Source organism: Takifugu flavidus, chromosome 20 (genome assembly GCF_003711565.1).
Source record: "Takifugu flavidus isolate HTHZ2018 chromosome 20, ASM371156v2, whole genome shotgun sequence".
In the NCBI taxonomy this organism is placed as follows: Eukaryota; Metazoa; Chordata; class Actinopteri; order Tetraodontiformes; family Tetraodontidae; genus Takifugu; species Takifugu flavidus.
In genome coordinates, this window is record NC_079539.1 from 12158403 (window position 1) to 12184036 (window position 25634).

The 25634-nt window shown below is 41.4% G+C and overlaps 2 protein-coding genes across 5 annotated transcripts; both read right to left on the reverse strand.

The window, feature by feature from the left end:
- Nucleotides 1–1295: 1295 nt before the first annotated feature.
- On the reverse strand, nt 1296–6596 carry june (JunE proto-oncogene, AP-1 transcription factor subunit). Of its 2 annotated transcripts, none has more exons than XM_057019297.1 (2): nt 6331–6596; nt 1296–4335 (listed from the first exon to the last, which is right to left on the reverse strand). In XM_057019297.1, exon 2 carries the CDS (start codon nt 4241–4243, stop codon nt 3212–3214), a length of 1032 nt encoding a protein of 343 aa, XP_056875277.1. In that variant the 5' UTR covers nt 4244–4335; nt 6331–6596; the 3' UTR covers nt 1296–3211. The 2 variants fall into 2 exon arrangements, with proteins under 2 accessions (XP_056875277.1, XP_056875278.1); XM_057019298.1 differs by lacking the exon at nt 6331–6596 and adding an exon at nt 6156–6309.
- Nucleotides 6597–7923: 1327 nt separating this feature from the next.
- On the reverse strand, nt 7924–25272 carry crata (carnitine O-acetyltransferase a). 3 transcript variants are annotated; one of them, XR_008947653.1, is made up of 15 exons: nt 25140–25272; nt 21656–21946; nt 21449–21567; nt 21246–21299; nt 20075–20240; nt 19388–19562; nt 15025–15203; nt 14776–14876; nt 14516–14635; nt 14305–14427; nt 12194–12329; nt 11924–11986; nt 10548–10685; nt 9344–10419; nt 7924–9052 (listed from the first exon to the last, which is right to left on the reverse strand). XR_008947653.1 is itself a non-coding variant. In XM_057018896.1 (14 exons), the coding sequence occupies exons 1-14, from the start codon at nt 25164–25166 to the stop codon at nt 10204–10206; spliced, it is 1908 nt and encodes a 635-aa protein (XP_056874876.1). In that variant the 5' UTR covers nt 25167–25272; the 3' UTR covers nt 7924–10203. The 3 variants fall into 3 exon arrangements, 1 of the variants encoding a protein (XP_056874876.1); XR_008947654.1 differs by adding an exon at nt 11700–11731 and having other exon boundaries at nt 7924–10419; XM_057018896.1 differs by having other exon boundaries at nt 7924–10419.
- Between the last annotated feature and the right edge of the window lie 362 nt (nt 25273–25634).

The window sequence follows — 25634 nt, forward strand, 5'->3', positions numbered from 1 at the left end:
TCCTCTCCTCTCCTCTCCTCTCCTCTCCTCTCCTCTCCCCCTCCTTCTCCTTCTCCTTCTCCTCTCCCCCTCCTTCTCCTCTCCTCTCCTCTCCTCTCCTCTCCTCTTCCCCTCCTCCTCCTTCTCCTCTCCTCTTTCCCCTCCTCCTCCTTCTCCTTCTCCTCTCCTCTACCTCCCCTTCACTCTACTTCTCCTCTCCTCTACCCCTCTCCTCTCCTCTCCTACCTATCCTATCCTCTACCTGTCCTCCCCCTTCTCTCTCTTTACCCAGCCGGCCATCAGCAGGAGGGTCCCCCTACATGAGCCTGGTCCTGCTCAAGGTTTCTTCCTGTTAAAGGGGAGTTTTTCCTTGCCACTGTTGCTTGTCTGGGGTCAGGCCCTGGGATTCTGGAAAGCGCCTTGAAACAATTTTGATTGTATAAGACGCTATATAAATAAAGATTGATTGATGTTGGGTGATCGAGTAGCCATGTTGACGTATGAAGCAATAAAGAATCAAGAAGAAATAGAAAAACTGCATGATGAAAGTTCCAGTGAAGAGTCAGAAATGGAAAATGATGCATAAGTAAACAGTGCCGCATGACTAAAATGTTCCGCACATGAAGGGGCAACTTAAACTGAAAAGGGTGTTGCCTTGGAATTTTTAGGAATGTTTTGAAATGCTGAAATGTAAATGCAATAATCAAAAGTTGATCCTGTAGGATCAAAAGGAGGGAAATGTAAAAGAAATTATTTTTGTTTAGCATAGATCATTTAAACCAAGTCTCGGATGAGCACTCAGAGAAAACAGCAGACATGAACAAAGCTAGCTGAGAAAAGCTAAAAATATGAAAGATGATTATTGGAAAATTAAGGAATCAAGTGGGACAGACAGAAAAGAATGGAGTACTTTTTAGACAACGAAATGGAAATGATCAAATGGACCCCATTTATTGGAGTGTCTGGCAAGCAACAGGAGGGAGAGTTGGACTCAACCATGAAGTTGTTGGAAGTTAGAGAATCAGAGAGTTTTGTAACTTTCAGTATCAAGTGTATATCTTGACTGGAGTATCTGAGGACATGAAATGATTACTGGGAAAAACTAGCTTGGGCAAAAAGTGAGAGATGTCAGAAATGATGCGTTTAAACATCACTGTTATATTCTTTCTCTACTTTTAGATTTTTTTTTCTTTTACATTCTTCCTCAGTTCCTATTTCTCTGCCATGTGTCTCCATTTATAAAAGAAACAAATCCAGGAAGTTTGCTTGACAATTTTTGTCATCTATAAAATCTAAATGTGTACAATATGCATCTATTCGGCTTGAAACCATGTTTTATTCCAGATTGTCTAGTTACAAACAGCAGAATTTTTCCATTACTTATATAATGACCCAAACATCTCAACACATCAGAAAAAGCAAGGGAGGACTAAACAATATCTGTGTTACAAAAGTTATAGAAATCAAATGTTTGATTAAGTCAAACAAGCCATTACACATATATGATGTCCCAACATTGATAACAGCAGTTTTCATACAATAATACAAAAATATAGTTGTCACATATAGTTGACACATCAAAAACTTTGTTCAAGGTTAAAAAAAAAGAGATAATCCTGTAACAACAGTTTGAAAATGCAACAAATGTAAACTGTGGCTAATGTAAACTCTAAATGAATAAATAAATAAATAAATAAATAAATAAATAAATAAATAAATAAATAAATAAATAAATAGTGAAACATATTCTCTTATTTTTGTTTGTTTGTGTTTTGTTATTAAGAGCCCAGTTTGTGCTTTCCCCACTATGATGCACACTATGGTGCCGTGGTTAACACTGTTGCTTCACTGAAAGAAGGTCCAAAAAAAGGACCCCAGAACCACATTCTGAGTGGAACTTGCATGTTCTCACTGTGTCTTTGTAGGTTCTCAACAGATACCCCAGCTTCCTTCCATTGTCCAAAGACATACATCTTGGAATAGATGGACTCTAGCAAACTATTTCCAGGAAATAGCAGAAAAGAATGGGTAAAATGTGCAACATCCAGTTCTAAACCTTTTTGTGGCAGAAGCTCACCATCAAGTCAAAACAATCAACTTGGTATTAAATCAAAAGTCTGAAAAAGATAAAACTCAACATGCTTATCAAAACAAGTGCATTAAATTGTTTCAATGTATTTACAAAATGCAATTTGGAAGTGAACTAGCCTGATTAACACCTAATTGAACATTTTCCCATTTCATTCATGATCAGATTTTCCTCAAAATAAATGATGACTTTAATATTTTTTGAACAAAATAAACAAATCAGCATTCATAGAAATAGAACTATGAATGTCTGCCTCAAAAAAATCTAAGATCTCAGATACGAATGTCTCCATGGGAATATTTGAGTCTCGAGTTAAAAGGTATCTGCTCAAAATGAAGCTTTACGAGTTTTAAAAATACGTTTATTCGATTTTTGACTTTGAGCAGTAAAAAAACAAACGAAAAAAAAGATACTAATAAAAATGCCACTCCATTATGGGTATGAGGGAAGAACAGAAAAAAACATGGTAATGGACAATCATCAGATCACAAAACAAACTGCAGCAGAACAACAAACCTGATGATGAAGATGAATTAAAATGAACTGCTATATCTTTAATATAAATTACATATATGATATCTCTTTGAAGCGTATCTTTCCACTTGCGTGCAATAGTTGTTGAGAAATGTTGGTCTATACAATAAACATATTGAGAGATTCAGATCCAGTAAATGAAAGCTAACAATTTATAGAGAATAAATTAAATATTAAAATAGCAAAGTGTCATCTTATTGTATACAACAGAATTCAACTAAATGAAATGAATGACTCTTGTAATGAGAAATGTCACTAAATATATGGCACATCAATCTCTTTCTCTTTTCCTCTCTCTCTCTCTCTCTCTCACACACACACACACACACACACACACACACACACACCCACACAAACACATACACAACATCTTAATATGAAACACCTCCCCTCTTTGAGTCTGGACTTGTTGGCCTTGTCTCCTTCTCCTCTCAAAGAGTGCAGACCTCCGCTGTAGCGGGTGTATGTAAGTCAGAGATTCTCTTCTGTCTTTTTGCTGTACCACTGATATCTAGTGCTATGCTTGCACAGATTTGCAGTAAAAGCTAAGCTTCAAATCATACAACCATACCTTTGTCTAAGGACCTTTATTGTATTTTCCCCCTCTCCTCAGCAATCATCCTCACTTCCTGCATCTCCTCCTCCAGACTTGGGTGCAGATGTCAACCCAACAGCAATCTGACAGCCATTGGTGACATGACTCATGACCTTCTGCTTCAGCTGAGCAACCTGCTCACGCAGCATGGCAGCAGTGGAAGCCAGGTCTGAGTTCTGGGACTTCAGAACCTTCACCTTCTCCTCCAGACGAGAGATCCTCTCCAGCTTCCGCTTTCGACACTTTGACGCTGCAATACGGTTACGAAGCTTCTTGCGCTCTGCTTTGATTCGCTCTTGCGTCTCCAAGTCAATTGGAGAGAGTGAGGGTGGGGAACTAGGGTCACCTGGTGGGTAAGGACCTTCTGGAACAGTCTGAGGGGTGTCCAACCCTCGAAGGTGCTGCGGAGGAGGTCCGGCCCCAGCATGGTTATGGCTGCTGTATGCCATTGCTACTCCAGAGTATGCCATGGGACTGGGATTGTAACTGCCAAGGTTGGTGTAGACAGGCATTTCTCCACTTGAAATCAAGTTTCTCTGATAGTTAGCCTGCAGGGATGATGTTGAGGGTGACGATGGTGACATATGGCTGTTCCCAACAAGCTGGTTCTGCTTATGAAGATCAGCAAGTGCTTTGACAAAGCCATCAGCAAATCCCTCTTGTTCATTGGTAGCCTGGTTGCGATAAATGAAGGGGGAATTGGCATTTGACACAGGGCATGTGGCCACCAGTCCCTGGTTGGACTGAACGATCAAGTGCTCAAGGTCAGGAGAAGTGAGCTTCAACAGATTTATATCTTCTGAAGGTGCTGCGGATGTCATTAGAGAAGTATTGCCAGTGGGAACCAAGTTGTTTGGGTTTCCATTTCTTCCTCCTGTAGGAACACCTCCACCCAACTGATTGCCCCCCACCACTGCCAAAGGCTTCTTGTTAATGAGCATTTTGTGTCCTGAATACCGCTCAAAATCGGCAATTTCGCTAAAGTTAGGGATGGTGGATGAGTCGTCGTGGTAGAAAGGTGTATCCATCTTGGCAGTCACTGACATAGAGGTGTTCGAGAGGAAGACTTCATAATCAGATTAACCTAATTATCGCAGCAGATTGAAATGTTCCACTGGCATTTGCAGGTTGAAGGTGCCTGCCAAGATAAAATGTGTCTGTTAGAGAGGAAGGACATCGAGATTCCACTTAATATTTTATAGAAACAAATGTTTATGTTCCTTTACAGTGATTTAATAAAATTATCAGTTTGCAGATTTAAAACTTAATCAGGTCAGCTTTAAATACATTTATATGGCTCTATTGCACTGCAATGTTATTTAATCCTTTTATTTACCTATTACTCTGTCTCTCGCTGTCACTGTGACCTTACACATTAATGATGAACTCAAATTGGCCATCAAATCAGTCATTTTTTACATTAATTATAGAAAGTGACTTTGTAAGTTGTGCATTATAAGAGCTCTTCTCTTCATTGTGTTGTATTTACCTGTTGATGATTGATGTACCCTACATAGTGCCCTCAATGTATCCCATAATGCAATGCAAAAAGTAGACAACTGGACAACTGGTAATTCCTATCAAAAAGCAATATATCCCATCATCCTTTGTGGTCACACACAAGAAGCTAGTCATGATGCCAATTATTAATTAATAACTAAGTTGAATATTAGTGACATAATTGTGCATCAGCAACAAACAGTGTTTTGAATTTATAAATCTGTGGGAAAAAATAAAATTATTCAGCAGGGACTGATGTCAATCTGGTTCAAATTTATTGAGATGATATAACTTAGATGAGTGCATCATGAGTGAGTGTCTGAACATGAAATTTCAGCTTATCAGTAACTGCGCTACATGGTTCATGTGAGCCCAAGCACTATACTCCATAGTGACTATTGGATTGGAAACAAGAGAAGATGTTTTATGGAGGTAGAAGATGAGTGTAAAGATTGTGCATCATATTTTTTGTGTGTGTTTCTGTGGTCTGTGGCTCTCCTCTCCTCTCCTCCTCCTCTCCTCTCCTCTCTCTCCTCTCCTCTCCTCTCCTCTCCTCTCCCCCTCCTTCTCCTTTTCCTCTCCTCTCCTCTTCTTTCCTCTCCTCTTTCCCCTCCTCCTCCTTCTCCTCTCCTCTACCTCCCCTTCACTCTACTTCTCCTCTCCTTTACCCCTCTCCTCTCCTTTCCTACCTATCCTATCCTCTACCTGTCCTCCCCCTTCTCCTCTCTCTTTACCCAGCCGGCCATCAGCAGGAGGGTCCCCCTACATGAGCCTGGTCCTGCTCAAGGTTTCTTCCTGTTAAAGGGGAGTTTTTCCTTGCCACTGTTGCTTGTCTGGGGTCAGGCCCTGGGATTCTGGAAAGCGCCTTGAAACAATTTTGATTGTATAAGACGCTATATAAATAAAGATTGATTGATTGATTGATTGTAAAGTTCTCTGAGACTGTCTGTCTGTCTGTCTGTCTGTCTGTCTGTCTGTTTACAAGCCAATGTGCAGACATAAAACATTTTTTCCCATATTAAAGTGATTCTACTTAACAGTGTGCATCTGTTGTTTGGTGTCACTGCTGTCTAGTTTTCATTAAAGAACTTTCAACGTTATTATACTACTGGAGGCGAGTTTAAGAATTAGCGCCCTCTTGTGGACAGGGCAGGTCTCATCTTCGGCGTCAGTGAGCGATGACACCACCGTGTATGAAAAAATCAGCCTGACTGTCGATGTTTGAACGCAATTCGCTCTCTGCTGTTTTATCTTGTGGCACACTTCAATGAAATACGATTAAAAAACACCTTTCTGACGGTTAGACACACTTTTGACACAAATACGCCAGCAATTATTTGAATTTGAAGAGCTATTTTTAAAAACATTGCGTAAACATGAGTCTCTTTTTGAAATGACAGTTCTCTTTATCTGTAACGTGACGTGCGTTTTAGCTCTCAGTAGTTGAGCGGTTCCGACCTTCTGAAGTTAACGGCGGAGAAGAGCGCGACGGGCGGCGCTGCCGAGTGTTCCCCTCGCCCCGAACAGAGAAGGACCGTTACAAGCGAAAACACCAGCAGGAGACGGCACCATGCAGCGGGACATTTCAATGATAGTCTAGAGTCCTTATGTGAAAAAGATGATGGATACTTACAGAGAGGAGAGCGATGCTGACGGGAAACCAGAGAGTGAGTCAGAGAGGAGGGGGGATGGGGGGCGCGCTCACGTCTCCACTTATTTATGCGGTCATCAAAAATATAGCAAATAACCAGACCCATCTGCCAAAAGTCTGCCTAAAGTTTTCACCAGATCTGGTGAATACCAGAGAATAAATACATAAGCTCGTCTCCTAGAACCCGTTAAACCTTTGCGCGCTTGAGTAACATTTTGTAATGTGTATGGATGCGTTCCTGTGGTGGTTTGAGGCAATTACTGATTGTGAGACAGTAAAAATGTTTGATAAATTTGGAACTTAAAGCATCCTTACTGCCACCTGGTGGACGGCTGTAAAAAGGTTTCAACAATGAAAACAGCTTTAGTCAATTTTATAACCTCCATTATAAATGAAACTTCCAGGACCAAAGACCTACTTCTCATAAACAGGCCAAACAAGCGTGAGCGTGTTTTTAGAACACTTTTTTGTGGAAAAAAAAATCAACCCTCAAATTCTTCAGAGGGTAATGTGTGCTGCATTGTGGAAAATATAACTTTTTTCCTGTAAAATATTACTTATTGCAATTAGAAAGTGACCTCACAAACCTCCAACCCACTGGAAATGACTTTCTGAATTGAGCTCCAATGAATTAACTGGAACTTAACTTCGAGGTCATTTGGCTGTTGCTATAAGGACATGGGAAAAACAAAACTCAAGTTGTCAACTGCAATGATAACATCTGCAGAAACACTTAAGGTGATATCACAATGTGCATGAAGCAAAAACAGAGGAGAAATAGAAAAAGATCTTCCAGTTAAGGTCTTGCTCTCTGAAGTAGCAGCTAATGTCTTCCTCTGGACATGTGAATCCAACACTGTTTCTCTTCCAATTTATTTGTGAATGAATTGGTAATGAAGGCACTACTGGTATGCTTGCCGGCCTTCTCTTTTACCAAAGAGTGGTTAGCCTTTAGCCCTGAATCAACAGTGCATTGTAACTAAACAGACATGGTCAGTTGCCACAGCAGTTCCTGGGTCTGTGACCACATGGCCAGTTAGAGGGTCTTACGTAGAAAGAGACGTGTACGTGCCCTGTGATTGGACAAGCACATGTGAGAAACTAAACGGCTCAACTTGGCAAAATCTCGCTACCAAAAGTGATCGCTGCATTTTTACTGTACGATGGCTGAAGGAGAAGGGATACATTTGACTGTAAATATCGCTGTGTCCACTGCTTCTATTTCAGCAGTCATTCTTCAATAAACTTCAAAACGACAAGGTAAGACATAAACATTGATGGTGATCTTGGGCTACAAATTTTTGGCGCAAGGATATCTCAGGAGTGATCTGAAGGTGGTTGGTTGGTGGCCTTGGTTACAGCGAACTTCCAGGAATCCAGGAGAGTTTTTCAGCTCCAGAATATTCCCCTGTAAATGTTCCAGCTAGTTTGGAAGCTGGAACATTTACTAAGAGCACAAAAAATGAAACTGTTGGTCTTTCGTATCTGGACTAATAATTTAGAAATTTGGGGGCTTGAAGTCAATGTCAATACAAATGTCAGGCAGCAGACAAGAACCCAAGAGCGACACCAGAGTTCGGTTGAACACAGCTTTATTATCAGGAACCGAAGGCAGACAGGATATTCTGGGGAACAGGCAGAGTTGTCAGAAACAGGCAGGGTCGAAACCAGGAAAACAGGCAGGCAGGCAGGAAAACACTGGAGAGTCATGTGGAACACAGAGGACAATCTGGCAGGGAGGCAGTGTAGCGCAGGGAACTATAAGGGCTCGTGATTACAGATTCGCCACAGGTGCGCGGAGTGAGCGAGGACACAAGGGCGGGTTCGCCCTCGGCTGTGACAACAAAAATCAGGAACGGTTGATTTTTCTGCTGAGCTTGATCCATCACAAAAGAAATTAATCTTTTTGTGATTATAGTGTATTTGTAATTGATAATGTGTTCCCTCAGGACATGTCTCCTTTACCTTCCTGCAAGTGTAAAGTCTGCTGAGCGATTATATCATATTTGATTTTCTTGTAGTTTTATTTATTTAGGGCCTCTATAACTTCACCACTCCCTCCCACCCACCCACACACACACACACACACACACACTTCTCGTTGCTTTGAGCGATCAGAATGGAGAGATCACTAAAAATATAAAACTCCAACAATGTCATGCTACACATCCCGCCATATATGCAACCTCGCTGGGCCAGTCATCCGCTTGTATGGTTTTTCATACCGCCGCTATACAGATGACACCCAGTTGTACTTTGCTTTTACCCTGGATAATCCCTCAATCTCAGTTCTCTTGGATATAGTTGGATATGGACGATGCACATTATTCTCATGAATATAAGAAAAGTTGTTTTTCTAGCAGCATTGGCTAATTTCCACCTGTAGTTCCTCGGCAAGTAAGAACAGATGACGAAAACAATATTGAAACTGTGGGGGGGGGGTAATATGACGAGGTCGGCACCTACGCCACCTGGAGGAAAATATTCAAGTTTGACCGTGGTCCAATTTTATATACCCACTGCAATAATGTTGAAAAAAAAACCAAAAGAACCCCAATGCAACACAACTTATTAATGCTCCATTAATAAAATTCACCACTACACTCATCACAACATGGACATCTTGTCTCTTGCCCAAATCTTGGAGTCATGATTGAGTTTTTTTTATCGTGTAGCCTCAGTCTGTGGGTCGTGCTGCTTTGCCCTATTCAACATCAGAAAAATCAGGCCGTTCTATCCCAATATGCTATCCAGCAGCTGGCACAACCCATGTTGAACTCCAGCCTTGACTACTGCAATGCTTCTGTGAATTCAGGAGCGACCCTATATTCCTTCAACAAGCTTTACAAGACAGTCTCCTGTTTATTGTACTCTTCAGACCTTCTCCATTTTTAATTAGTAGTGGCACTGGTCAGAGTTGACTAATACTAACCAAGTTTCAACCAATCTACAAGTGTTTATATTAAATAAATACAGCAGACTGGTCTGGAACTACCATATATTGCACACACTCTATACTGTTGAGGTAGCAACAATCATGTGATTTACTACAACCTAAATAGTGCCTGTGAGGAAGTCACACGGGCATGGTGTTAGTTCCTGAACCAACTTTTTCTGCATCAAAGTCCATCATGGACTTGTTGGAAGTTTGTTGTTGTTTGGTGTAATCTTGCCACAGTGACTCTTGATTTCCAGTAAGTGGACTCCATTTCTAGTACTGAGCTCAAAATGAATTTCAAACATCATTTCTGCTACCCATGCCATCCCATAGATGTGACAGCTGTTTTGGATAGCTTTCACTATGCTTAAAATCTAGTTTTATTTTTGATTCAGTTAACATATTACAAGTGCTAACAAATAATCACATTAGGAAGATAATTAAGGTTGAAATGTTTCAATTATCACAACACAGCATAAAGAGAAAATTTGGACACAAACGTTTTAAGGCCAAAGCATGAACCGTTTGAGAGGGATCAAAAAAATACTCAACTAGCAACATAATCGACATAAATGGAAACTGAATCTGGACCAATATGGTAAATTATGGACAGAAATTTAGAAGAAAGCACTTTAATGAGATCCGACTGTAGATGTTGAGTGCTGCTCTTTCAGAAAATGTGTAAATCAGTCTTCATGGAGAATAAAACTCATGAAAACATTAAACAGCTCAACTTTAAAGTGCATGACAGAAATTTGTGAAAATAAAACAAATATTGCCAATTGCAGCTTAGTCATCTTGTTCCAGGCATGAGCAATGTATCAAGATCAACCAGTAACTTTCGACACCTTGATAATGATTACAATGACAGTAGAATCCACAGGGCAATGACTGACACCCGTCCTTCGTTGTGCACTTCACAGTTTAGCTCTTGGGCTTTGTTCTAGCAGTGTCCTCATGTCCAGCAGGGCATCCATTATAGCCTGGGCCAGATGCATCACGTTGGTCTCTTCACAGGTGTTAAAGGATGACACTGCAAAGTTGATGTGATCATTCATAGGATTGTAGCACACGCCATAGCCATCAGACACAACAGGACCAAAACACATGACACAGTCTGTCTTGGATGGAACCTGGAATAAAAATGAAAATAGGGAAGTTAAGGTTAATAGCTCTAATATTTGACCATATTTCATAATAATGCAAGTGTAAGACCATCCTGCATCGTTGCCATTACATCATTTTCAAGCACTGCACAAACCTGACTGGTAGACAGCTTGAAGTGTAAGGCCTTATTATAGGCTTTATCAGCAAATATGGCAGGTAGCGGCAGTTTGTTTTCAAGTGCTGTCATTTTCAGTCCGAGAAGGTGTCTGTCAATGGCCTGGCCGTTGATTGCCTGCAGAGACAAAGGCAGTTATTTCACTTTTCAGACCTCATTATTGTTGGGAAATGACTTTCATTGTTCAGAAAGGGACATATAAATCAATTGGATTAAACAACAAAGAAAAAAAAAAATCAGAAAAAAACAAAACATCAATTTACTCGGTATTCTCTAATCTCTGATCCAGAGGGCAAACATGGGCCTTTTCCACTAGTACCTACTCAGCCCAGCTCCACATGGTGTGGGTTTCTCCAGTAGACATACAAGATACAAAAAGTAGTACCTACTCGTTCAGGGTTACAAGCATGGCGAGTCCAGTCTAAATGTAAACAGGCCATTCTGTGATTGTGGTCTTTATTAAAAGTAATCGTGTGCAATGAATGGGTATCGGTTATTGGTATTGGTGAAGTATCATGACTACCGTACTTGTAGTATAAGCGTGCAGTATCGCCTGATACTAGTATTGGTGCATCTCTAGGTAAAACTGTTTTTTAATGGTTACAATGACATGCTTTATAACACTTAAGTTGAGTGTGTATTTTTGATAGAGACCAACTACAGTTAGGATTTTGTAAACAGTCTGGATAAAGCAATTACTGTATCATGATTTCTGTCATTGTAGTTAAGGCCTCATTATGCCTCTGCGTAACGTTGTCATTGTTTCTTCTAAGAGCAATGTCTTGTACAAGACTCGCTAATTAAATCGCAACGGGATAGGCTGTAAATAAAAAGTTGCAAAGAGAAACAGACGTGAGTCCCCTAAAAATGCTGCACCCCTTACCATTTAAGTGGAAAGTTGCACAGCAAACCAGAAGCATAAATGATGAACCTCAATGTTTTGCTGACAGAATATGCAGCAGCACAACGAGGCTTTTGGGCTCAAGAAAAATGAGTAGAATGGTTGAAACCAAACATTTAACAGACATGTTTTGATGCACCAAAACATGCCTGATAAATGTTTGATGCAATGATGAGATACTGTTGCATCAATGTCTTTAAAAGGGGTGTCCACATTGTGATGGTGCTCACCTGTAATGGAAAATCACTGGTACCCTACCGTTCTGAAACACACATTATCCTCTTGGTTCGGTTGGTTCTGACTACAGAGTGCCAAAGAACCAACCTCTGTTCACGCTCTGCCCGTGTGTTAAATGTGTTTCAATTTTTCATAAAATTTATGAACTTGGGTTAATTTGTGAAGCATTTTAGCAATGTTGTTACTGTCAAAAAGGCATAGGGCTGTAAATACTCACCATATTAGTATATAACCTATGTGCATTTACTGCTTTTACCAAAAGATCAACCTTCTCTGTGTTCTGTAGAAAAACAAAACAAAAAAAACAACAGTTTGACAAGAGTTTGATTTGTTAGATGTAAAGATATTAAACGTGCTTTTCCCTAATGCACTTAGTATTCCTTACATTGATACTCTGGGTCTACTCATGATCAACAAATGTGTGCATTGACATTAATAGAAAAGAAGAAGTGCAAAACTATATGAACATTCTGTGCTAGAACCTAACCTGCTTATGATGATCATCAAAAGCTTTGACAAAGGCCGCTGAGGCATTGGAGGCAGATCGGATTGTATCTGTGCGGCCCAGTCGAAACATACGCAGGGAGGCGCTCTCATATGTGGCACAGCATTGATGGTACATTCTACCACAACAAACAGAAAATTGGTAAAATTTGAATCCTTTTACACACAGAAACATAGTAATCAATTATTAATTAAATATAATGGACCAAGGTAGTTTCAGAATACCCTCAGGAATTTGGCAATGTTCTGCTATTTGCTCCTTCACTGAGAGGTAAATCACAGGATTGTTGCTACCTCAACAGTATAGAGTGTGTACAATATATAGTGATAGTTCCAAACCAGTCTGCTGTATTTATTTAATATAAACACTTGAAGATTGGCTGAAAACTCTGACCATCAACAGAAAACCTCAATAGAAGGTCACACAGCTGTGGATCTAAAATAATAAACACACACAGCCAAAAACATGAAAAGACGATTGAGGCAAAAATAATGACACACGGAGGCAGAAAATAAGAGATGTGGAACCGAGAGGGGAGATTATAAAGGAAATCAAGTAACTGAAGAAGACCTCTCCCCCAGTGATGAGCTGGCCTTTGTTCTCCAAGACTATTGGGACTAAAGAGAAATGTGCAGGAATGACGAGGTCCATCCAAATAAAGATCCCTGTGGCTTCTCCAGTTCCCAACATTTTAATGTGAACATATTCACTGGCACTGACGGCTTCACTGTACTGAAAAAGAATTTGCATCCTTCCTGATGTGCTTTGATCTTTTGCATATTTTTTGTACTCATGTCGCTTTTCAGATCATCAAACACTGTTTAATACAATACAAAGATGAACCACCAAGGTACCAAACCCACAATGAACACATAGGGCCCTGCGATGAACTGGCAACTCATCCAGGGGGGAACCTGCCTTCACCCATATGTGCCCCCCCCCCCGACCCGGGAAGGGAAAAAGAGGTTAAGATAAGATAAGACAAGACAAAGATAAAGATAAACCAACTATCCAAAACAATTCAAACCTACATAACCCTATGTTAAATTTAAAAAATTTAATTCATGAATTAACTGAGCTTAACTGACTCATTTTTGGAAGGCTTAGTTGAATTTGACTAGCCACAACCAGGCCTGATTGCTGCCACACCTGTCAAATTAAGAAATCCCTTAAATGGAACCTGTTTGACAGACTGAAGTAGCAACATGCGCTTGGAATCTCTAAGAAATACATCACGTGAAGATGCAAGGAAATTTGAGAACAAATGAGAAGCAAAATGATTGAAGTCTATTAATGTGAAAAGGGGACGGAGCCATTTCTAAGGCAAACAGAACTCAAACCTAATTTACCACTATCTGTATAAAAAAAATCTGTCATTGAAGATTCTAGTAGTGCATGTGACTACACGTGGACTACATTTGCAAAAATGTTCAGCAAAAGACAGGCTCCAGCAACCTCCCCATTACCCTGATAGTAATATACCGGTTAAGATAAAAAGAAAAGAAAGATTTACTTCCATAGAACTTCCAGATCCTGTACAAAGTAGTATGACTCAGTAGTTTCTCTATCCAGCTGAAATCTATTATATTTGAACAAAGGGACATCTGCTCCCCCTAAAATATGCTTGTCAACAGTTGGACCAAAGAAACCCTGAGGTTGGCTGAGAAAATTAGAGAAGTCCTGTCCCATATCGTACATAGGGGGGACCAACTTGTGCCATCTTGGAAATGGGGTGCCCAGGTTTAGGAGGTATAGATTTAAACTGATTCCTCCCATGCTTGATCTCTCTCAGCCAGAAGTAAATATCGCCCTGACTAGCACCAGAATGACCATGGAATGAATAGAGGAAAAATAAATAATTCTAGGGCTGGGTGAATGATTTTATGTCTTTCAAGTAATGTCTAACAGGTGCTGCAGGACAATGTGAAAGTGTCCTGCAGCACTGTGAAAGTATTTTGTATTGATACAACCAGACAATTAAATGATGATGAATGTGATCAGTCAAGTAAGTTATTAGGAGAATATTTTATCCTCTCAGGAGTTTATTCTGGTGTTCATTTCAAAAAGAATGCATCTCCATACATGTATCTTACCTGTAGTAGGCCAACTGTAGTGCCACCTGTATGAAAGCATCTGGGCTCATGCTATGGGATTTAGGCAGATTTTTCCCGAACTGATCAAAAACCGCAACCTTCATATCAACATCTTGGGCCAATCTATAGGAATGTTAGGACAGTGAGATCAGCCTTATTCTCCATATCTGGAGTATGACCATGCATATGTCAGACCAGGATGTGACCTCACATATCCATGCTTTTCTTGGCTTCATCAATGTCTCTCCTGATCTCAGGTGTGATATTAAAGTGTAGTTTCTGGGGCTCTGGTAAAGGCACCTTGACATGCTGGGTTATCTCAGATTTCCTCCTGTTAGCAAAAACAACAAAATGGATAAACAATAAAAGACGTCAAAAACTTTAACAAGGAAATTCATTTTTCCGTCATTTAAAGAGCCTTTTTGAACTCTACAAATCTATAGAGCCCAAACCTTCTTGTGACCTACTCACGTGTACTCCACAACATGATCAATCAGAGCCACTATGGGAGGGCCTTCAGCTGGAGCATGTTCATAGTTTGCACCACAAGTTCCATCCTCTCCGACAATAAACTGTAAGAAATGTTAGCTGCATAAACACTGCATAAAGAAGCACGTGTTATGATGTGGTACTTATATTAAATTCCAAAGCAATTTCCATGTCTGAGTACAAGGTCAAAGTAGTGGTTAGTTGCAGCCATATATTGCTTGTGTGTTTCACCTGCAGAGTCTTATCAAACCAGCGGTTGCAGCTGTTCCACTGGCTGCCTCCTCCATGTAGCATCTGGATAGCAGCACAGCTGCGGTACATTTCAGTTGCCACTTTGGGCATTGCTCCATCCAAACAGAGGGTGAAGATGCTCCTTTGAATAGCAGAGACTGACTCTTGGTTCTTTTTGTCTAGAAAAAGGAACAAACATTCAGATTTACTGACCACACATACACACTCATATATTCCTCTAGAGACCTAAAGCACTGAGGAGAGAATAACACTGTGCCAATGGCTGTTGTGTGGATGCATATGTGTCTGTGGCCTGGACCACGTGGGAGCAAGTCATGGAACGGAAAGTCACATACTTTGATTTCTGACAGGCAGACCCACAATGCATAATGTTCCTTGTCCAGGCAGGATACAAAATGGGGCAAAATGGCATTCCCAAATTGCCTGAAATGCCCATGTAGGGGGACCTTGGAGCACATCCTAAGCTGCTGCCTATTAGCTCTTGAGCAAGATCTGGCCACACAACTAGGGTATGAAAACCATCACAGAAACATCATCCCGGGAATCAGCAGCAGGGGACCATGCCCCACTACCAGGTCGCTCTCTCTGGAGCAGGCTAGAGAGCATCTGACAAGAAGCTCAGGAGCAAGGTGAATGTCCATCAAGGTCAGCTGCAGCAGATTTGTAGGTCAGTCACTCTACAAAACCTCGAGTGACCTGGACATTACCGGAGTTGAAAGGAGAAGAGTTATCAAGAACATCATCGAGGAAGCCAAGATAGATGAATGTGCATCAGGAGAACCATGGGAAGTAGTTTGTGCCTGCTGAACACAAACCGAGTCTGATCAACCGTGGCTGGATCGCATGCTGCTCAGGAGCATCCAAGATTTCTACCAATGCTTTAAAACTCCTCTATATATTTTTCTGAGGTGTCATCGCTAATTCAGAAATCCAAGACCACGACTTGTCTTTTAGATCGCATCCAAACACACCTGTTGAAGGATGTTCTACCAATGACAGGTAGTTCTATCCTGGATCAGATCAGTTGTTCTTTTGTGACAGGTTATGTACCCCGGTCCTACAAGGTGGCAGTGATTAAGCCGTTGCTTAAAAAATCATCACTGGATCTGGACGTACTAGCAAATTATAGGCCGATATCCAACCTTCCTTTTATCTGTAAAGTTCTTGAGAAGGTGCAGCAACCTCACTGAGAATCACACTTGATTCTGTTGCCCCCCTGAAAAAGAAAATAGTAAATAAGAGGAGGTGACACCTGGTATAATTCACACATTAAAATAGACAGCTATCATGTAGCCTGAAAAGACTGTCTATTAGTTTACAAAAAGGCTAGAACAGTTTATTTTTCTTCTTTAATTGAGGAAAATAAGAACAACCCCAGGTTTCTTTTCAGCACTGTGGCCAAATTAACCAAGAGTCACAGTGTTTTAGATCCACGTATCCCTTCTTCCCTTAGTGGTCAGGACTTCATGACCTTCTTCCCATCCCAACACACCTGTTGAAGGATGTTTTACCATTGATAGGCAGTTCTATCCTGGACCAGATCAATGGTTCTTTAGTGTCAGGTTATGTACCCCGGTCCTACAAGGTGGCAGTGATTAAGCCGTTGCTTAAAAACCATCACTGGATCCTGATGTATTAGCAAACTATAGGCCGATATCCAACCTTACTTTTATCTCAAATTCTTGAGAAGGTTGTGGTGACTCAGTTACTGGCGCACCTGCAGAGGAACAGCCTGTTTGAGATGTTTCAATCAGGCTTTAGAGCTCATCACAGCACAGAAACAGCACTTCTTAAAGTTACTAATGATCTTCTCATAGCTTCAGATCATGGACTGGTCTCTATGCTGGTTCTGCTGGACCTCGGTGCTGCTTTTGATACAGTTGATCACAGCATCCTGTTACATAGACTGGAACATGTGATTGGGATTAAAAGAACAGCACTAGACTGGTTTAGATCATATTTATCTGATAGATACCAGTTTGCTCATGTCCATGGTGTTCCCTCCTCATACAGTAGGGTTAGCCATGGAGTTCCTCAAGGTTCTGTACTTGGACCAATCCTCTTCACCTTGTACATGCTTCCCTTAGGAAACATTATTCTGCAGCATGGGATAAATTTTCATTGTTATGGTGATGCCACTTAGCTTTATTTATCCATGAAACCAGAGGAGACAGAGAAGTTAGTGAAGCTTCAGACCTGTCTTAAAGACATAAAGGATCAGGAAACTACTGACGCGGCACGATGCTGAAAAGTTAATCCATGCATTTGTTACTTCCAGGCTGGACTATTGTAATTCTTTATTATCAGGGTGTCCAAACAACTCTTTAAGAAGCCTCCAGGTGATCCAAAATGCTGCAGCTTGAGTTCTGACAGGTATTGACAAAAGAGATCACATTACTCCTGTCCTGACGTCTCTTCATTGGCTGCCCATTAAATTTAGAATAATTTTTAAAATCCTTTTGACCTACAAGGTCCTCAGAGGCCTAGCTCCATCCTACCTGGAGGAGCTAATGACACCTTACCAACCCAATAGACCACTCCGCTCTCAGAATGCTGGTCTACTTGTGGTCCCCAGAGTCTCTCGAGGTAGAATGGGGGGGCCGAGCATTTAGCTACCAGGCCCCCCTGCTGTGGAACCAGCTCCCTGTCCAGGTACGGGAGGCTGACTCCATCACTTTTAAAATTAGGCTTAAAAACCTTCCTCTTTCAAAAAGCGTATTGTCACTAATTCCGTAGTCCCAGTTACTATCATAGACAGACAAATTATCATACTTAAGGGGTCGTCTGATTATTAGGTTAACATCTTAATTATGCTGTTATAGGTCAAGGCTGCCGGGGTCCAGAAACATGATCACCTGACAGGCCTCCGTCACCCTACTGGGAAATCCTATCATCTCCTCTCCTCCTCACTAAGTAGACTAGTGATGTTATTTCTTGTGTAGTTTTTCTGGCCCACCCCCACCTTCTGTATTCATCTACAGATATCGCCGCCTTCAGAGCTGCATACTGACCTCTGATCCCGCTGACCCACTCAACTTGCACCTTATTATAATGTATTTCTGTATGTATTGCTGTATGTATTGTACTGTATTGTATGATCTATGCCTATTCTCTCCTCTCCTCTACCTGTCCTCCCACTTCTCCTCTCTCTCTACCCAGCCGGCCATCAGCAGGAGGGTCCCCCTATATGAGCCCGATCGTGCTCAAGCTTTCTTCCTGTTAAAGGGGAGTTTTTCCTGCCACTGTTGCTTGTCTGGGGTTAGGCCCTGGGATTCTGTAAAGCGCCTAGAAAGAATTTTGATTGTAACAGACGCTATATGAATAAAGATTGATTGATTGATGTGAGTGAGTCTGTTTGATTAAATCACTTGAAGTCCATTCTTTAAAAAAAAAACAAAAAAAAAACTTCCTGTCCTTTCCATGTACCCCACTTTGTTCCTTGATTTTCCAATAATCATCCTTGGCGTTTTAAGGTTTTCACCATAACATGTCTATGCCTGCTGGTTCCTCTGAGCGCCCAACAGAAATCTCCTGGTAAGCCTTAGTTCAGGTCCCACAGTGTAAAGCCACCTTCTCTCATCTTAGAGGCATCTATACATAAGGTATAGATGCCTCTAAGATGAGAGAAGGTGGATCAGGGTATCATCTTATTTGTAGCCTTCATTATTTATTTTGTAAAAGTAAGAAAACACACACCGTCAAAGTTGCAGGGTTTTAAGAATGGCAGGTTTGAGTTTTTTGAAACCTGTTGCTTTGTGTCTTCACCAATGCCAAACCGCTGGCTAATCACAACAACGCAATGTCTGTAATGTTGTAACTTACCTCCTTCACCTCTGAACCCTAAAATACCCCAGACGCAATTGCAGTGCCTCTACGCTCCGAAGCGGTGGCAGAGGCGAATAGTTTTCATTCAAATCAACGCATATACAGTATGTACATTGGATGCGGCTCTCTTCTGATCAATGGTGCCAATGGGACCCGCACTTTCAAAATAGTTTCATGAAAAATAAATCTGATACACAATAAATAAGCTGTCAGTTTGACATTTGAGTAGAAATAATGGTTTTAAACATATTAAAGGCACACAAATTGGAACGAGTACATCCTGTCAGGGCCGCAGCTGAAGAACCAACTGGTGTATTAAGGTGGAGGACGGAGAGAACACGCAGCGAAGCTGGTCTGGTCCACAATCACCCTATTATTGGGCTAAATACCTGAACGTACTGGGCTGTGTTTTTGGAACACCGAAGAAGCAGGCACCAAATGCACAAAAATGCAAGTAGAGCTGATACCATCAGTGGAAATGAGGCATAATTTGCACTAAAGCATCGTGTAAGCTCACCACTTATCAGTTTGGTGTAGACCTTTCCCCAGGAATCCCGGTGTTGGCTGGTGAGGATCCCAACAGGCTCCTCAGCGGCCTGCTGTGAGGAGTCACAAATTCTCTCCAGCTGAACACAAAGCTGATCAGTGGTCAGTGGTGTCCCATCAGTATTGTACACATCGAGCATGAAGAACTGATTCCAGGAGGTGGGAACAGAGAATACAACTGTCAAAATGAGAACGCCTGTATGTCCGCTGAAACTCTGAAACATGGGTGATCTAACAGGACAGTGGCTGATAACACTGCAGCATGAACAACAGAATGGCTTAAGAAAAACCAAATCTGCCTTTTAGAGGTGGAGTCAGAGCCCAGATTGCAACCCCAAAAAGATGCTTTTGAGCGATGTGAAGAAAAGCCACACATATGACCAAAAGCAGTTCTGTCAGGAAGAAAACTAAGGAGGTGAAGCAAAGCCTTGGAATTGCTTTGCTTCAGAAAATAAATTACCGGTAGAATAAATTGGATCTAAGATCCTGAAACCCCCAGTGCAACTCATTTAAAAATGTTGCTAAAAAGTGAGGATGAATGTGAACAAAATGAAGCTGATCTAAATGAAAGGCTGGATTAAGGACCCCTAACTGAGAGAAGTGGAGTGTTCTGAAATGACCAAACCAAGCTGACCCTGGTTTAGATTAACTTTCTTACCTGAAAATTGTGGATGACACTGATGTGTTTGGGGGGCCTGGAGCTTTTGGCATGGTTCACAACAGAGTCTTTCTTTAGTCCAGGGATACGACAGGATGACAGGACCTCATAGTACTGGTTCATACACAGAGGCTTCCCTCCAAGACACTCCACTGGAAGTGTCTCACTGAAACATACAAGCTGCATTACTAAACACATCAGTCTCTACAGTACATGAGCTAAATTGTTGACCAAACTGGGGCTCCCCACACACAAAGTCATTTTAGACTTAAAAACTGCAATAATAATAATAATCTATAGATAAAACTACAATAAGTGTGAAGCTGAAAGCCAAATGAAGAGATTAAACACATAATGTCAGTTTGAAAAGTTGGGTGTTTTAAAATGTGATACTTAAAGAGGCAACAGATTGTGTTTAATGGAAGAAGGGGGCGAGCCACTGATGGTCTCTACCACATTGTGGACAAAAAGCAGACAAGAGAATGGACGTGGAACAGATCAGAGATAAAGTGGGATGAGGTTGATAATGGACTAAAATATGTTTTTTTACATATTTCCTGCAGGACAGGTAATACAAAAGTGTAACATTTATGGGTCAAACTATGCTGGTGCATGGTATGCTGCACAGTATTATCATATTCTTATGAAAGTCTCTAGATATGATAGGAAAAAAAGAGTAACTTTGGATAGTACTTTGGATTTGGGGTTTCACATGCATACATGAGGGAACTACCGCCCCCCCCCAAACTGGGTAACAGACACACTCATTCTAGTGAATAGTTGCATTTTAACAGCGAGCACTGTGTGTGTCTCTATGTCTAGAGCATCCCAGAATCACCATGCCGCACTGTTGCATTGGAGATATAGCGGTTTTTCAGTGACTACACTTCCACGCTTCAATCCACATTGCCCAGATCACACCAGACCAAAAGAAGCAACCTAGGATAATGAATTACAGACTGTAAACTCTTATTGTTTCCAAAATCATATCACACACCATTACAAGTTGCAAAAGCAAGGTTAAGAAATTACAAAAGATTTTGCCATAAATATTAAGTTCCATTAAGTTGATTATCATTATGTAATATACCATATGGTAGCTGTCCCCGCGTGCTTTTTTGATATGACAAAGACAGGACAGTGGTTAGCCAAATGGGGAAACACTACTCACTTGTCAATTATTGTCTTAAAGTCCAGGACACCTGCAATGAGTTTAGCAGCAAACCTGGACAAAATGAAGGGGAGTGAACTTAGTTGTTTGATCTGCAACATAAATTCATATGAAACTGCATAACCTTTAACCATTGCATTTGAACTGAATGACATAACATTTTCTATGATTGTCTGACATTTTTTCCACTATCTGTTTATTACCTTATTTGTCCTCGTTTATCTCTGAAATTCATACAAGGTAAGACCAAGCCAGGACTTGAATGAACCACCACAGGCAGTCGGTATGTAAGATAAGCAACTTGTACCCACCACTCTGACAGCTACAGGCAAAATAAAGAATTAGAGAAACATAAATGTCACGTGAGCATTAATGCAAACACTGGGGTCATCACCCATCCAGAAGCTTACCCAGTTCTCACAATTTTGGGCCCTTTCTTCCAGAGCACGCTGCAGCCTCCTTCCAACTCCCCCAGCCTTCTTAAACTCCTCCACCAGCTCTTTAGTGTGCTCCAGCTCATCTGCATCCAATATGGGCTCCAGTGCTGTGATGTAACGCTCACATGTCTGTTGCAGAGCAGGGACAGGCAGGGAGGGCAGCCCCTTCTGATGGGTCAGATATCTTCCTCTGACTCGTGTTGCTGACACTGGCTTTACTAGGTGACAGGGTTTCATTAGACCACAGGGTTGCCCCACCTTCATCTAAAAAGATACAAAAGGACTGTTGGAAAAAGGGGAGAAACACTTTCAAAGAGTTTACTTCTCTAATGACCTCAGGTTTTAGAAGAAAAAAAAATATTCAAAAATATTACCAAAACAGAATCTCTTCTAAAGAAGTAATCTTCTTTTAGCCCAGCTTTGGAATTTCTTTGGGTGATTAAAATGCACACATTCTTCCAGCACAGAATTAATTTGAGCAGCTGGCTGTGTAGTACAGACAAAAATGTAAAAAAATATAAAACTGAGATTTTACCCAGGATTTGAAAACATACCTCAGGAGACATATTTTCCCTGTGGTAGGATGAATAACTCCAGATATGAAAGCTTTTTTCCCATTACAGTGGGACCTCTACTTACAAAATTAATTGGTTCCGGAAGTTGTTTCGTAACCTGAAAATTATGTAAGTAGAGATGCGTTTTCCATGTAAATGCCCTAATATATTTCAAGTCCCCAAAAATTCAGTCATATTTCTTTTTTTATAAATCATAAAAATGCATCAAAACATGTAACAAATACATGTTACAATTACATTACCGCACAATAAATGTAGGAATTCAGTGCAAGGCTTCTCCAGGAACAAAATAAACTTTATTACAGGCTAATCTTACATTAGCCGTCATTACTAGCAACGAACGTTAACACTTGTGGTAACACCGCCATCTAATGGACAAACATTCGAACACCAACAATAAATCCCGATTCCGGCCATATTCTTTGGCAAGATCAACCAAACGCATCCCTTTTTCATGCTTTTCTATTATTTCTTGCTTCGTTTGTATGGACAAAAAAACACTCTTCTTCTTCTTTTCTTCTTTTTCACTTTTCTCCATCACTTTCCTGGGGTCCATAGCGAATAAAAGTTAAACGAAGACGACGCTGAGATATACACAAACCTGTACAGATTGACGTCGCTCCTAGCCAATGGGATGACAGGAAGATGCTAGGCGATAGCCAATGGCAGAGCAGCTACAAGCATGTTTACATTCGCTAAACTCCGCAAGCTGCGAGTAGCAGGGTAGCGTATTTTTTCCGCATGTAGAGACATTCGTAAGTAGAGGTCCCACTGTACTTTATCAGCACCAAAATCAGAATGAAATACACAATAAAGCACGGCCAAAACAAGGGCGTGAAACACCCCTTCAACTCATAATCCTCCTGGGTGTGAGATATACTCATGTGCCAGCCACACAGCCCCCCAAACACCCAATGGGAAACCAGGGGCAAACGTCAGTCCCTTCTCCTGTTCGTCACCAGCCTACAGGTTTGGCAGGTTGATCCAGACAGGGGACCTGGGCCAGTAACAGAACCTCGCCCACCACCAAATGTGCTGGTTTAAGACTATTCAAGGTTCCGCACTCCCTATGAAGACAATTCAAGGTTCCGCACTCCCTACAAAGACTATTCACAGTTCCACACTCCCTACGAAGACTATTCAAGGTTCCGCACTCCCTACGTCCTCCCAAATCCAACAACAAACCTCTTGGAGCCTGTCTCCAAGACCCTGTGTGCCCAGGGAGGTTGTCAGTGCTAACCAAGCTCCAAACCCAATTGGGCTGTCCTGTCAGAGGTGATGTCAGCTGGGAAGTCAAAACGGTGACCCATACTGAAACAGACGCACGGGCCACATCCATGGATGTCATAGAAGACCAAGGAACTGCATTTTGCCATCTGGTAGTTTGATCCACCACAGTAAGTGGGTGTCTAAAATTCTATGAGGGAATTAAAGGGCCCGCCAGGTCCACATCCATGTGGGCAAAACGCCAGGTGTGCTGGTGCACCGTAACGCACTGATAGGCCCCACAAGCAGCCGCCTATTCTCTGAAGTTTTTATGGAGATCAGGCCACACAAACTTGGATCCAACCAGCTTCACTTTGGCCCAGACTCCCGGGTGTGAACCCAGTCAAAAACTCTACGGCGCCAGGTCACAGGCACAATGGGGTGGGGGCGATCCATGGAAATGTTGCAGAGGGGTATAAGTGTAGTGCCATCCATTGACCACGGGCTGCTTGACCACTACTCCCATGCCCGCGCACTGATAGGCCCCTCAAGCAGCCGCCCATTCTCTGAAGTTTTTATGGAGATCAGGCCACACAAACTTGGATCCAACCAGCTTCACTTTGGCCCAGACTCCCGGGTGTGAACCCAGTCAAAAGCTCTAAGTGTAGTGCCATCCATTGACCACGGGCTGCTTGACCCGTTGTATAGTGTATTTTTGTGTGTGTTTCTGTGCTCTGTGCCTCTCCTCGCCTCTCCTTCTCCCCTCCTCTCCTCTTCCCCCTCCTTCTCCTTCTCCTCTCCTACCTAGTCTATCCTCTACCTGTCCTCCCCCTTCTCCTCTCTCTCTACCCAGCCGGCCATCAGCAGGAGGGTCCCCCTACATGAGCCTGGTCCTGCTCAAGGTTTCTTCCTGTTAAAGGGGAGTTTTTCCTTGCCACTGTTGCTTTTCTGGGGTTAGGCCCTGGGATTCTGGAAAGCGCCTTGAAACAATTTTGATTGTATAAGACGCTATATAAATAAAGATTGATTGATTGATTGATTGACCACTACTCCCATGCCCACTTCTGACGTGTCCCAACTCTTAAATTGTTCATCAACAAAGTATCTAAAAGGGGTTTAAGGCTTCTCAGATTAACATTGAAATGTGGAGGCACACGCATGCACACCCCCCACCCCCCTACACACACACATACACACACACACACACACTACATCTCTCTCCCTCCAACCTCAATAAATAACATTGTTTGCTGTCAGTGGCAATTACAGCAAGAAGTGATGTTATTTAATGCCCTACACATACTCCCGTAGTTTTATGTTAAAGAAATTATTCTTATTTATCTAGTTATATATAGTTTAATATGTCAGATTTAATGACACCGAACAAGTCTTTAACTCTGAAACAAGGACTAGATTTATGAATGTATTAAGCTCGAACATTCTAACTAACTGAATTCACTTGTTTATTTTCAGCCGCACGGAGTAATAGTGAACGCCACAACATTACCTTTGCCCTAGTTAGCTTTGCTAGCTTAGTTAAATAATAGCTCTTAATATATTGTCGTAAAGTTGTCTAACACCGGTGGCAATATTGATAATGTCACAGTTCGGGGAAAGCCGGTTAAGACCCATATTAAAACTGTAATCAGTACACACATAGAACATACATTACTCACCACAACTCTGCTGCATATACCCCACATTCTGTTACATTAAAAAACACTCAGGAGAAAGCGACCGTCACTCAGCGTTACCGCGGCCACTGTCATGTAGTGTTGCCCCGCGCACGATCTGAACCCGGAACTTGCTCGGAATCATCTCGCTTCTGCGCATGTGCCAATGTTTTAGGCGCTCTCCCTGCGCCTGAACGCAATAAAGAAATTAACTTGACCAACATAAATAAATACTCGATAGATATATAATTTAAAAAGCAGCAAATAGTCCATGATTAAAACAATGATTAACGTAAAAGAAAATATTAACAAGTATACACTTCATTTAAAGACATTAAACATCGCACAGATGTTTTGTATACACAATAAAGTTGATATACTGTTTAAATGCCACATGATATGCATATGTGGTTATAGCATATACGACGTTTTAGATTAGTGATAAAAAATTACTTACATTACATGATAAGATGTGTATTAATCTGTTTGTGGAGCATT